Raw genomic sequence first — 10,946 nt, 5'->3', positions numbered from 1 at the left:
TGAAACTAGTTTTTAACCATGGTTTGAAAGCGTGCTGGCGTCGGATGTCTACCCCATCCCCTTTATTAGTGTTTATTCCTGACCATAAAAACTGCTGGAGGGGCACAGACTGCCAGCGCAGGTCGTTACATTGTAAAACACCATGGCAGGGTGGTACACAACATTGCACATTGAGAAGTTAAGTGTGTCGGGGAGGAATTAAAGAATAAATTTCCCCTTCCAATTAAAAGACGTATTTGTGCAACGTGAGCAGAGGAAAGGAACATTATCAATGAGGGGAAGAAAACACAATGTTACAACTGAGGAGGCACAATTACTGCGGCTGGTGGTATGCAATTAAATAGTGCTATTTAGACAGCGCTACTCCCCGCTAATAAACGCAGAACATATAGAGGAGACAAAACAGGCTTTGCATGTACCTCTGAATCCCAACAGCTGGGGGAACAGACGACTGAAATGTAAACACAAACAGTGGCAAAATGACTACATCAAAAGGAAGATGAGGCGATGAGACTACACATTTACATAAAGAGTAGACTCAGAGATATACAACGGTTCACCATCACAGAGAACTAAAGGTAAAAGCAACACTCGTAAACAACAACACACTCGAAAAAAGAAAAAAAGAACATGACAGGTTTTATTGAGAAAGATGTAGTTTCCCAGGGTATGAACTAAATTAAATGTATGTAGGGCACGCACCACACTGATCCCACACTATATTAAAGCATGTTCGAGTCCCCCCCCCCCCGCAGACCCTCACATCATACTCCCATACTGTGCAGGGTGAATGAAGCTCACTGAACTTGTATATAAAGATTTAAGCTAGCAACAGGTCAAAAACGGGCCACAGAAGTGATATAAGTGAAGCCAATCAGCAAATGAGTCCATTTTTATTCTTGTGTCAACCCTACTAACGTTTCAGAACATCTTCAACATTGGATACTAGAATAAACTCCTAACCCTTCCTATTCCTGACTATGCCTGATCTTTGTACTGCTGGTGCAGCATGAGCACATCATCCTGGGAGATCCTGGTCCAGCCCTCGCTGTGGACGTGGTAAAGGTTGACCTGCCCTCCGCTGTAGGCGTCGCGGTATGTGGCCTGGTAGATGGCGCGGCGGCCTAGCTCGCAGGCCTCCTCCACGGTCAGGTCCTGTCGCAGGCCACTGTCCATCACACCATAAGCGTACATGGAGCCCGAGCCCACGGCGAATAGGTCGCCACACACGCGGTTTCCCTCTGAGTCGACGTAGTACAGCCCTGAGGAGAAGGGACAAAAAGCAGGTCAAGAGACTAGAAAGGCAAAGGGAGGTAGGAGGAAACGCTGTAAAAGGAGTTATGTTCCAACAAAAGCATCCTCTGATCTCCTGACTCAGGTGCTGAGCTTTGTCAGGAAAACTGAGATGAGATGGTGGTGTACATCTAACATCACCGCTCTCACACAAACAAACACACAAGCTTGTAAGCGCACACACACGCACACACACACATACACTATGTCCTCGAGAGAGAATATGAACAGCTGCAACCTCTCCAAGTGAAGTAAGGCTTGCAGATATGAACAGCTGCATCCTCTTCAAGTAAAACGAAACCGGCCGCGGAACCTGCTGACGAGGTGCAGGCCACATCACTGTCTGCCCAGGGGCCTTACTCCAGGCCTTATTGATCCCTGCAAACGCGCCAAAAATTAACTATCGACCCGCAACATGAGCTGCACAGGTACTTGCACCTCGCACCTCAATAGGAAGGATGAAAAACAACAGCGTGTTCACATCCTGTGGACATGAGACGAGTACAGCACACTGATACCCTTCCACACATACACACACCCGTTTCTCCACCTCCACACATACACGCACTTGAATGACACACAGGCGCGACTTCTCTCCACACAAAACTGACTAAACATGTAATCCCAAGTGCACTGTAGACCCACAATGCTCTGATGAACCTGTGAGGGACAGTTTGCTCCACACCACGCTACGCGGACACATGCGAGACATTTTGTTCTGCGCCGTGACACACTCGCTAGGCCCGACTCCAGTGTGACGTGGAACGGGTGACTAGCACCAGCCTGTGAGCTCGCCCACAGCCAGCCTGCAGATGGTAAAAAGACAGCATGCAAAAAAAAAAAAAGACATGTTTTTCGTAGTGCTTCACAAAGCAAAAACCTGTGAAAACGATACTCACGCAGAGGAACGCAGGAACACATGCATATAGAACTGCCTAATACCCGCTGCTTTCGCTCATCTCACACATTAAAAAACACTTCAAAATGCCCTCAGATTCCACATCCTCGCTTGCAGTGTTTCTCAGCTAAACTAGTGACAGTCTATTAGGGATAGAGAGCCACTTGCTTTTCCGGAAAAAAAAAAGAAGCTTACCATTGCTTTCAACTAGCAAATTGCTGCTTCCTCAGCCTGTCGTTAGCTTGCCATGATAATCATCCAGTGCCTGTCTATGCACGGGGGTAATTTGCCATTCTGAGACCTGCCTGTTCCTCTCGAAAACTGTAAGGGACTCGTTAAAAACATAATAGGCAGGGAGAGAGTTGTAAAGGCAGGCTCTTGTGTTGAGTAGCACAGTTGACGGAGGTGGATGAGGACTCTTTAGGAGGTCCAAGTATAGAAGCAGCACGGCACCAAAAAACACTTCCCACATCCATTCCTTTCCAAACACACCTGGGGTCTTTGTAGAGCCCAATGCAATATCACTTATCCGTCTCTGCAGCTCAAACACTGATGCAAAAAAAACATGCAGGCGTCAATGAGTGCTCAGAAAACAAAAAAAAGGATGGGTAAGACTCATAAGGCCCACATTGAAGCATAAGTGGGGGCACGTTGAATGGGTGGTGGAGCATTGTAACACTGGCAGCCAAGACAGGCTCCTTCCACTCCATCAATCAACTGACAGGTGCTTAAGGAGCCTTTTTCTTTTTTTTTCTCTTTTTAAACAGAAGCGACTGCAGCTGGCTGTACTGACAGCCTTTAGAGGTAGGTGAGGAGCACAGTGCAATGGATGGGTGGCTAGCATCAAATGGGTCAGTGTCTATCCGTCATCCGTCCTTCCCAGTAGAATTCACCACTGGATCAAGAGTAAAGAGAGAGCAGCAGCAGCAGCAGCTGAACAGAGGCAGGGGAAGGAAAAAAAAATCAAATCACGTCACTCTCTTGGGAGTGGCTGTAAAACTGACATGGGTTTTCTCTGACAAGCTCTTGTATCATACACTATTTTACTGTTTTGTCATGAGGCCACATCCCATTTAATCACATATCTCTATTATAGACCCTTCATGTCCTTGTACGGAGCAGCGGGGGGGGGGGCGCTGGGCAGAATATTTTCTCAGTCAACGTAAAGCAAATTCAAAGTTATCAAGCATCAACTATACCCTGATTACAAGTGTCATAACATTTAATGTTGTTACAAGGAGACATATTTGTCAAGCTCCTCAACATAGCTTTTGTTTGATTTATTTCGCATGCAGCTTAAGACACTCCATCAGGGGAATAAGTGCTCTTGACATGATTGTAGCCAACTAATGAGCTTCCCGCCTAATCACGATTGATTTAATTTACATGACATTTACCTCTCCATTCAATCACTGGCATTGCAGGGGCCATGGCTAAGCTCGCACACCTACTGAACTTATACAGGGATCATTATTTCCCCAATTGATTGGCCAGGATTTAACACGTGTCATTTACGTTTGTTGGCATACCGGAGGGTCGTCATTGTTCACACAGACCTCTCTGCTTTCCAGACAAAGCCGGCATCGATCTCAGTGGGTGTACAGGCATTATGCATGCGACCCAATTGTCCGGGGCTGAGACCCAACGTCCATCATCCCGCCGTACTCTCGCTGGCCCACAGTCCCAGCCTCATCGATTTCCCATTAATGTCTCGGTGTGGCGGCCTCTGTAAGCACACCTTCGGTGATGAACGGCCCCACACTGAGTGGCATCCAAAAACCACAGCTTCAAGTAAAAGAGGGGCAGAGCATGAGAGAAGCTGCAGTACCATCTAGTGGGCAACTCTGGGAACTACTAGTGTGTTTGTACTTCAATGCAACAGCACAAGTAACATGCTGGAGAAAAACTGGAGAATTTCTTTAAAATATTGAATAAATAAGTGTAGAAAGTCTTTTGTTTCATTTCAAGAGAGCATAATTGCCACTGCATGTGTTGAACAGCTAACCACACCTGCTCAGCCACAGGTTGAGAAATAATGAATGCTACAAATAGGGACACTGCTTCATGATCTGTGCATTTAAATGAGTGAAATATTTCGCTCATCGCTTCAGCTTAGTGTCAACACAATAGCAAAATTATAACCGATGCGATCCCTGCTTAAATATCTCGATAGTGAAATGATAACATGAGTCTGTTTTCATTAATTGTCATTTTTAAATCTAATTTGACTAAATAGAAAACTAGTTAATGAGCTGAGAAGAGTGCAGACCTCATACAAGGAGGTGTATTGTATTGTTCAGTCTACTTTAGTGCACTACTGCAGTGTGCTGGCTAATAATCCCGGGGCTGAACTTCATAATTACACTCAACACTTCTCCTTGGCGACGGTCTGCAATCTTTTTTCCAATAATAGAAGTAATTATTGACAAAAATGTGCATGCCATGATAACCATTACCAGAACTGATTGAGTATAAATGGCATGATTAGTGTTGTTCATCTGCGTACTTGTGAACGCCTGATTTTCAGCAGCTTGGAAGTTATGGTCAAGTTAAGGTTACTAGTGTGAATGCTGCATTTTCATGTAGAGATGTTTTTCTCATTAATATGTTAGCTAAAAAGATAAAGTCAAATTAAACAGTTATTATTGCTCTTTATTGCCTCATCAAAGTGGTGAGAAAACTTTGCTTGTTGCTTGACTCATTTGACTTATATTTGATTGCAGGGGCATGATGTAATTATGTCACCCATCACATTCAGTAAACTGTCATTCAGTGAATCCTTTGAACAGGTTGGCATGTCTGTCGTGAGACATGTTGGTGTTGGCTCCCCTGGTCTGCGCAGGTTTGAAACATCTTTTACAAATGGGCTTTCTGGTTCCTGTGGTTTGTCCTGACTGTCGGCTACGTGAATGAAATAATGCCATTTTCACTTTGTGTGTCTGCTTAGTCGACAAGCCGTGAATGGACAGCAAGTGCACTTGTATTTGCAGCCGCACCTCTCGTTTTGTCGCTGTCATGTTTAGTAGAAGCGGAGTGCAGGGAGTGGAAGCTGGGTGCTGCGTGCACACACACACTGCCCTGCTGTCACACATCAACACAGGAAATTCTTAAAGAATTGGTACCAATATGTGGGGTATTGTACATTGGGCTATTGCAACTGAATATATTCAGTATATTTGTACTGAATATATGTTTCTAGAATCTTTACATCTTAACTCAAATTCAAAGCAGCGAGCCACAAAAATCTTTTTTTCTACAGGACAAAAGTTTTGTCTTGTTTTATGTCTAGTTCTAAATAGATTTTCTTGCTCCACTGAACTCAAACATATTCCATTGTAGTAACTATGTAAGTGATAAACTGATTTATCATTTAGCCTAAAAAATATCAGAAAAATTAAATTAAAAAGACCCAGAGGTCAAATTCCTTGTTTTCTTCACTCTGACATAAAATATAATAAAGCAAATTAGCGGAAGAAGCTGGAACTAGAAACCGTTTGGCATGGTTACTCGCAAACTTACTTAAATAATTAATAAATTATCCAAATGGTTACCACTTTTACTCTGATTAATAGATCAATCATTGCATCTCTCTTGTTCCAAATCCAACCTGTCACAAAAACAATCAACAGATCAAGATCCTATTCAATTTAAAAAGAAGGAAATTTACCAGGCGTGATTTTTTTTTAAAACACTGTAAGTAAATGTCTAATGTGGCTCTTTACAGAAATCTCAATTGGGAACAATACATTAATACCAAGTATGGGCCAGACGTGCATGTCACATACAGCTGTTGTATTTACCTGGGCCTCTCTTGTCCCAGCCACACACCATGGTTCCCATGCTGAGTCCCATGCCCTTGTACTGGTACACCATGTTAGCGAGCAGCTTGGAGGCTGCTGCCACTGAGATACGCTCCTTGTTGCGCAGCTCGTAGATGCGGCACTGGCGGGCCAGCAGACGTTCCCAGAAGCTACAGTCTGCAGCTCCTCCAGCCATGGTACCCAGCAGGTAGGGGTTGATCTCAATCACCTTCTTCACTGTTTGAGATGCGATGTAAGAGCCCGCCGTGGCTCGAGAGTCCACAGCAACAATAACACCATGCTGGAACTGAGAGAGGCAACAGCAGGGGAGACACATGTTAGTGAAGCACATCACAGAGCAATTATTGCCTGATCATGTCACCGAAATTTGGAAGCACCATTTCTTTTTCTTTTTTCTTACACCATAGAGTCAGTGGCGAGTAAATCAATGCAAGTATGCATGTTATAATTACTGCATCTGTTAGCTTCCATTATTTGTGTGTAAACAAGGCAGAAATGTGCCGCTGCTCTACAGCTGTCAGAGAAAGCAATACATGGTTTGAGCTCTGCCACAAAAGCTGCTGGATAAGAGGTTAGACTTTTGTTCTTCCCTCCAAAATCCACAATCAGTGAACTGAACAGTCACAACAGCAGTACATTACTAAAATGAAGACAACAGATTTGGCCAGTCAGAGGAAGATGCCTGCTGGGGAGGTTTTCATCGAACCAGCCTCCACGTCGCTCCGGGATTAAGGGATAAGGTTGCCGTTATTTATCTTTTCTTTTTATCAGCAAATCCCCTGAAGAGACCAAAACCAACAGCAGGAATAGCATTCAGTATTTACAGTGCTCTGCTCCTCTGACAAACTGAGAGGAGAAAGCTAAAATGGCTTTTCATTGTCGTGACAAGATGTGTGTCTCCCAAATGTAATAGTGTGGCTCTTTTATGTGTTTTTAATAGTTTATGGACAACAATGGAGTTTTGTGGCACAGAGGCAGAATTTATATTCAGCCATTACACAATCTTGTTAGTGGCATAAAATCCATTGTTAGTTTTGGTGTTTTCATGGGACTCGATGATAATTACAAAATAACAGTATCCACTTCTTTCCGTGGAATGTAAACCCGCCTGGACTCATTTTAACTTAATTTTAAGCCTAAATCTTTGCAGCAAAAAGTAAGCAGTGTGCCTCACCTTTTAGAAAGCCCATTCTTTGTTTTAATTATTTATATATCAGAGCTTCAGGATCTCCTATGTCCTTTACTCCTACTACATTCAAGAAGCATATACACATTGTGTGTGTGTGTGTGTGTGTGTGTGTGTGTGTGTGTGTGTGTGTGTTGTGTGTGTGTAATAAACTCATGGTATGTTGTATGTTAGTTATGACTCAACTATTTTTGAAGGCTGGTAGAAATATGTTTTATACTTAATATCTTTAAGTTTGACAGTTTTAGGGAAACCACAGTCAGTATTATCTATGTCAGAATTTCATGCCCCATTCATCTAATGAGAACATCAGATACGGACACTCACAGATGACAGCCACCTTAAAAGGGGGAACATTTGAATAAAATATAATCAGGTAATTAAGTGAACAAATAATACATGTGAAAAATAAATTGTAATGAGAAGTTGTTCTCCTTCCAACCATAGATGTTTTAAAAAGCTTGGTAGGACATATCATTCCTGAATGCATTAACTTACAATTTAAAATTCTGACCAGCCAGATCCTCTGGTCTACAATTACCCAGCCTCATCCGGGCATAAATAGTTTATGGGGGTTGAAAGTTTGTATCAAATGTGAAATCTAATAAGTAAATATATGTTTGCCTCCAAGGATGTGATGTATTTAACTTTGAAATATAAGTTTTGGATAGTTTTTATAACATTTAACTTTTATTCCACAATACAACAAGAAAGCCCCTGTAATGCTTCAAGTGTATTGTATTGAAAAACGATTTTAGAGCATAAAACACAAGTCGGCTTAGATGCAGGTTTGTGCACAGGTGCTGTTTACATATCTGATATCTAGTTTCCCATTCATTCACTGGCCAGGTGCAAATAAAGTCAAAGGGGAACTAGCTATAGTGACATAAATAATGTCATTGCTGTCAAAAGCACACGCAAACCTGCTTACATGTACCGTGCTGCTTTTAAGCCAGAAACGTCAAACTCAAACCATCACAAATGGCTATGTGAGCATCTGCAATGAGAAAGCGGTTTGTAGCCATGCTAGCATGCTAACGTTGGGACGAGCCGTTATGTTAGCTCTAAAGCGTGATGTTTAAAGTCTGAATGATTTATTAGAAGTTCACCTTGACAACAATGCAGTTCGTTATTGTTTTATGGTGCCAGCTAGCTACAATTATCTACTCTTTAACTTACTTTGAATGCTAAGGTGGTGGTCCCATGCAGAAACTCTATTTTCCTCTCGACGCCATCATCGTCCGCGGCACACAGCGGGTTTTTAACGGAAAAACTGAGGCTGTCTCCGGGAGTAGCCTCAAAACCCAGACCGCTATGTCCGGGTCCAGAACCAGACGCAAAAGGCTGACAATTATCAAAAGAAAAATCCGCACAATCACTGTTCAACACACTAGCAAGAGCCATCTTTGAAACTGTCTGATGAGCAAGCAGCTTCCGCCGCGTAAAGGCAGGAACATTTATCGAATCATGGCGGCAAAACCCCACAGCGCCCCCTGTGACTGTGGAGGAGCGTAGTGTCAGTGCAGGGATGTGTAGGTACAGAAAAAGTTGGGTAAACTGTGAAGAGAGACAAACAAATACCAACAAGTAGTAAATTTAAAAAAAGACTTACTATGATAGAGTCTATGAAAAAATAAGTTTTCTTTCTGGCAAACAAAAGCGATTAAACTATGAAAAGTTTTGTTTTTTTTTTTTAAATCAAAGCCAGCGATTTTATTTTTAAAACATGACTATTTCCCCCGACCCCACCCCTCCTCCCACACATATACTTTGACTCATGTGGGAACTTTTGGTTCTGTCAGTCTTTTTCTTTCCTCCACTATCTTTGCCCTCCTCTCCATGTCTCTATAATATTCCTCTTTCAGGTCCTCCCTCTCTCTTTGTTTCCATCCGTGGGCTGTGATGTGGAAGAGGTCGACACTGTTTCCTGAGTAGGCGTCTCTGTGAGTAGCTCTGAACACGGCCTCTCTTGCCAAAGAGATGGCCTCGTCTTTGCTCAGGCTCCCCCTCAGTCCTATATCCAGGACTCCATAAGCATAAGGAGAACCTGAGCCAACAGAAATGACATCTCCCTGCAGTCGGGCTCCGTCGCTGCACACATATATCACCTGTGGGCCACTGTTAGGGGATGCAGAACATGCCATTGCAGTTACATCTTGGCTACTAACGGCAGCTGAGAAGCTATCACCAGTCAAAGAGGATGAGTCTGCACAGCCAGTGTTACCTGCTTCCTTGTCCCAGCCACACAATGTAAGAGCCACACACACGTCAGTCCCTTTAAAGGGGTGCAGCATAAATGATAGGAGTTTAGCAGTCCCACGTATTGACAGGCGCCGTTTGTGCCGCAGCTGGTAGAGTCTGATCTCTCTGGTCAGAATTCGCTCCCACAGCATGCAGTCTGCACCACTCCCAGAGGAGGTGACCACCAGGTGGGAGTGAATCGGGGTAACTTTATGAACAGCCGGACAGGCAACAAGCCCCCCAGCACTGGCACGTGTGTCTGCAGCTGCAATTACACCACCTTGGAAAATGAAACCAAGGGTCGTTGTTCCATGAGACAGAGGGAAAGGCCTGCGGACTGTCACTGAATGCTTGGCCGGGAACGGAGGTCTGTGGTTGATAGAGGCAGAGTTTGGTAAAGTTGGTAAGAAAAGTTGTAGTGGGACCTCACCAGTTGTCTTGCAATTTTTCAATCTCCTCGATCCAAAACTGTAATAGTCAGTCATATGAAAAGTATCTTCCAAAGATGAAGACCACTTGTGATACACAGGAGTGTCCTTGAAACTGCAAATATCCTCTAAAGCCATAATGGTGTCATATAAGCAGATACAGAGAGATTCCTTGATCAAAAAAACAGAATGATTGGCAGGCAAAAAGTGTTCCTCAAACACAGATTAAACCCGAGTGCATCCTGAGGAAAACTGGTCAGAATCATAAACTTTGTACATCCCACTGTGGTTTGTAGTAGAGACCCCTGCAACTTCTCATCTTCTGTTGACTGTCTACTCCAAAAAAGACAATGTTGTGATCCTTATATAGGCTTCTCAAATATGACACACACACACACACACACACACACACACACACACACACACACACACACACTCACACTCACTCACACTAGCACACATGTGGACGTAAGTGATATTTTATCCTATCTGCTGTAAAAGTGATATCCAGAGAAGCCACTTTCTGCAAACCTTGTACATTTTACTTAGTGACCAAATCATCTTGTCATTTGTGAGCAAGTCCATACACATCTTTGTCATCATTTTCAGTTTGTTGTTAAGAGAAGGCACCAACCACCAACAGTAGAATTTTCATTTAGTATTACACCTACTTTCCATCCGTGTCTAAAATATAGCTACAAAAACAACAACATGAGGAATAGAAGACTGAAGTAATAATTTATCTGAGGGAAAAGCAATAGTCGTCCGTGATGCACGGACCCTAAGCTGGCATTATACATTACATACATGTCCTTATACAACGTGAGCAACTGCAGAAGAATCATATTTCATGCACGGACAAATAATCATTTTTCAAATTATTCGGAGTCCCATTTTAACATTTTACAGCATAAAATGTGTTTGTCTTGCAAAACATTTCTGCAGTAAGTCAAAAAACACAAAGACTTCAACTGCTGAGTACAATAACCATAAACTCAAGACCCACGACGCGCAGTTATCGCGGTAATTTACGAACCATGCAACTGACGTAGTAGCAAAGCCATTTTGGCTCTAACACA

General features: G+C 43.1%; 2 protein-coding genes across 2 annotated transcripts; both read right to left on the bottom strand.

Annotated features, from left to right (window-relative positions):
* Positions 1–622: 622 nt before the first annotated feature.
* On the bottom strand, positions 623–8,977 carry psmb5 (proteasome 20S subunit beta 5). Its single transcript, XM_056391167.1, has 4 exons — positions 8,968–8,977; positions 8,378–8,697; positions 5,992–6,298; positions 623–1,262 (listed from the first exon to the last, which is right to left on the bottom strand). Exons 1-4 carry the CDS (start codon positions 8,975–8,977, stop codon positions 979–981), a joined length of 921 nt encoding a protein of 306 aa, XP_056247142.1. The 3' UTR covers positions 623–978.
* psmb11a (proteasome 20S subunit beta 11a) lies at positions 8,974–10,005 on the bottom strand. The gene is made up of 2 exons (XM_056391166.1): positions 9,430–10,005; positions 8,974–9,318 (listed from the first exon to the last, which is right to left on the bottom strand). Exons 1-2 carry the CDS (start codon positions 10,003–10,005, stop codon positions 8,974–8,976), a joined length of 921 nt encoding a protein of 306 aa, XP_056247141.1.
* Between the last annotated feature and the right edge of the window lie 941 nt (positions 10,006–10,946).

Source organism: Seriola aureovittata, chromosome 12 (genome assembly GCF_021018895.1).
Source record: "Seriola aureovittata isolate HTS-2021-v1 ecotype China chromosome 12, ASM2101889v1, whole genome shotgun sequence".
NCBI lineage: Eukaryota > Metazoa > Chordata > Actinopteri > Carangiformes > Carangidae > Seriola > Seriola aureovittata.
Note: the sequence above shows the minus strand (reverse complement) of the source record. Positions and strands in the feature narration are given on the sequence as shown.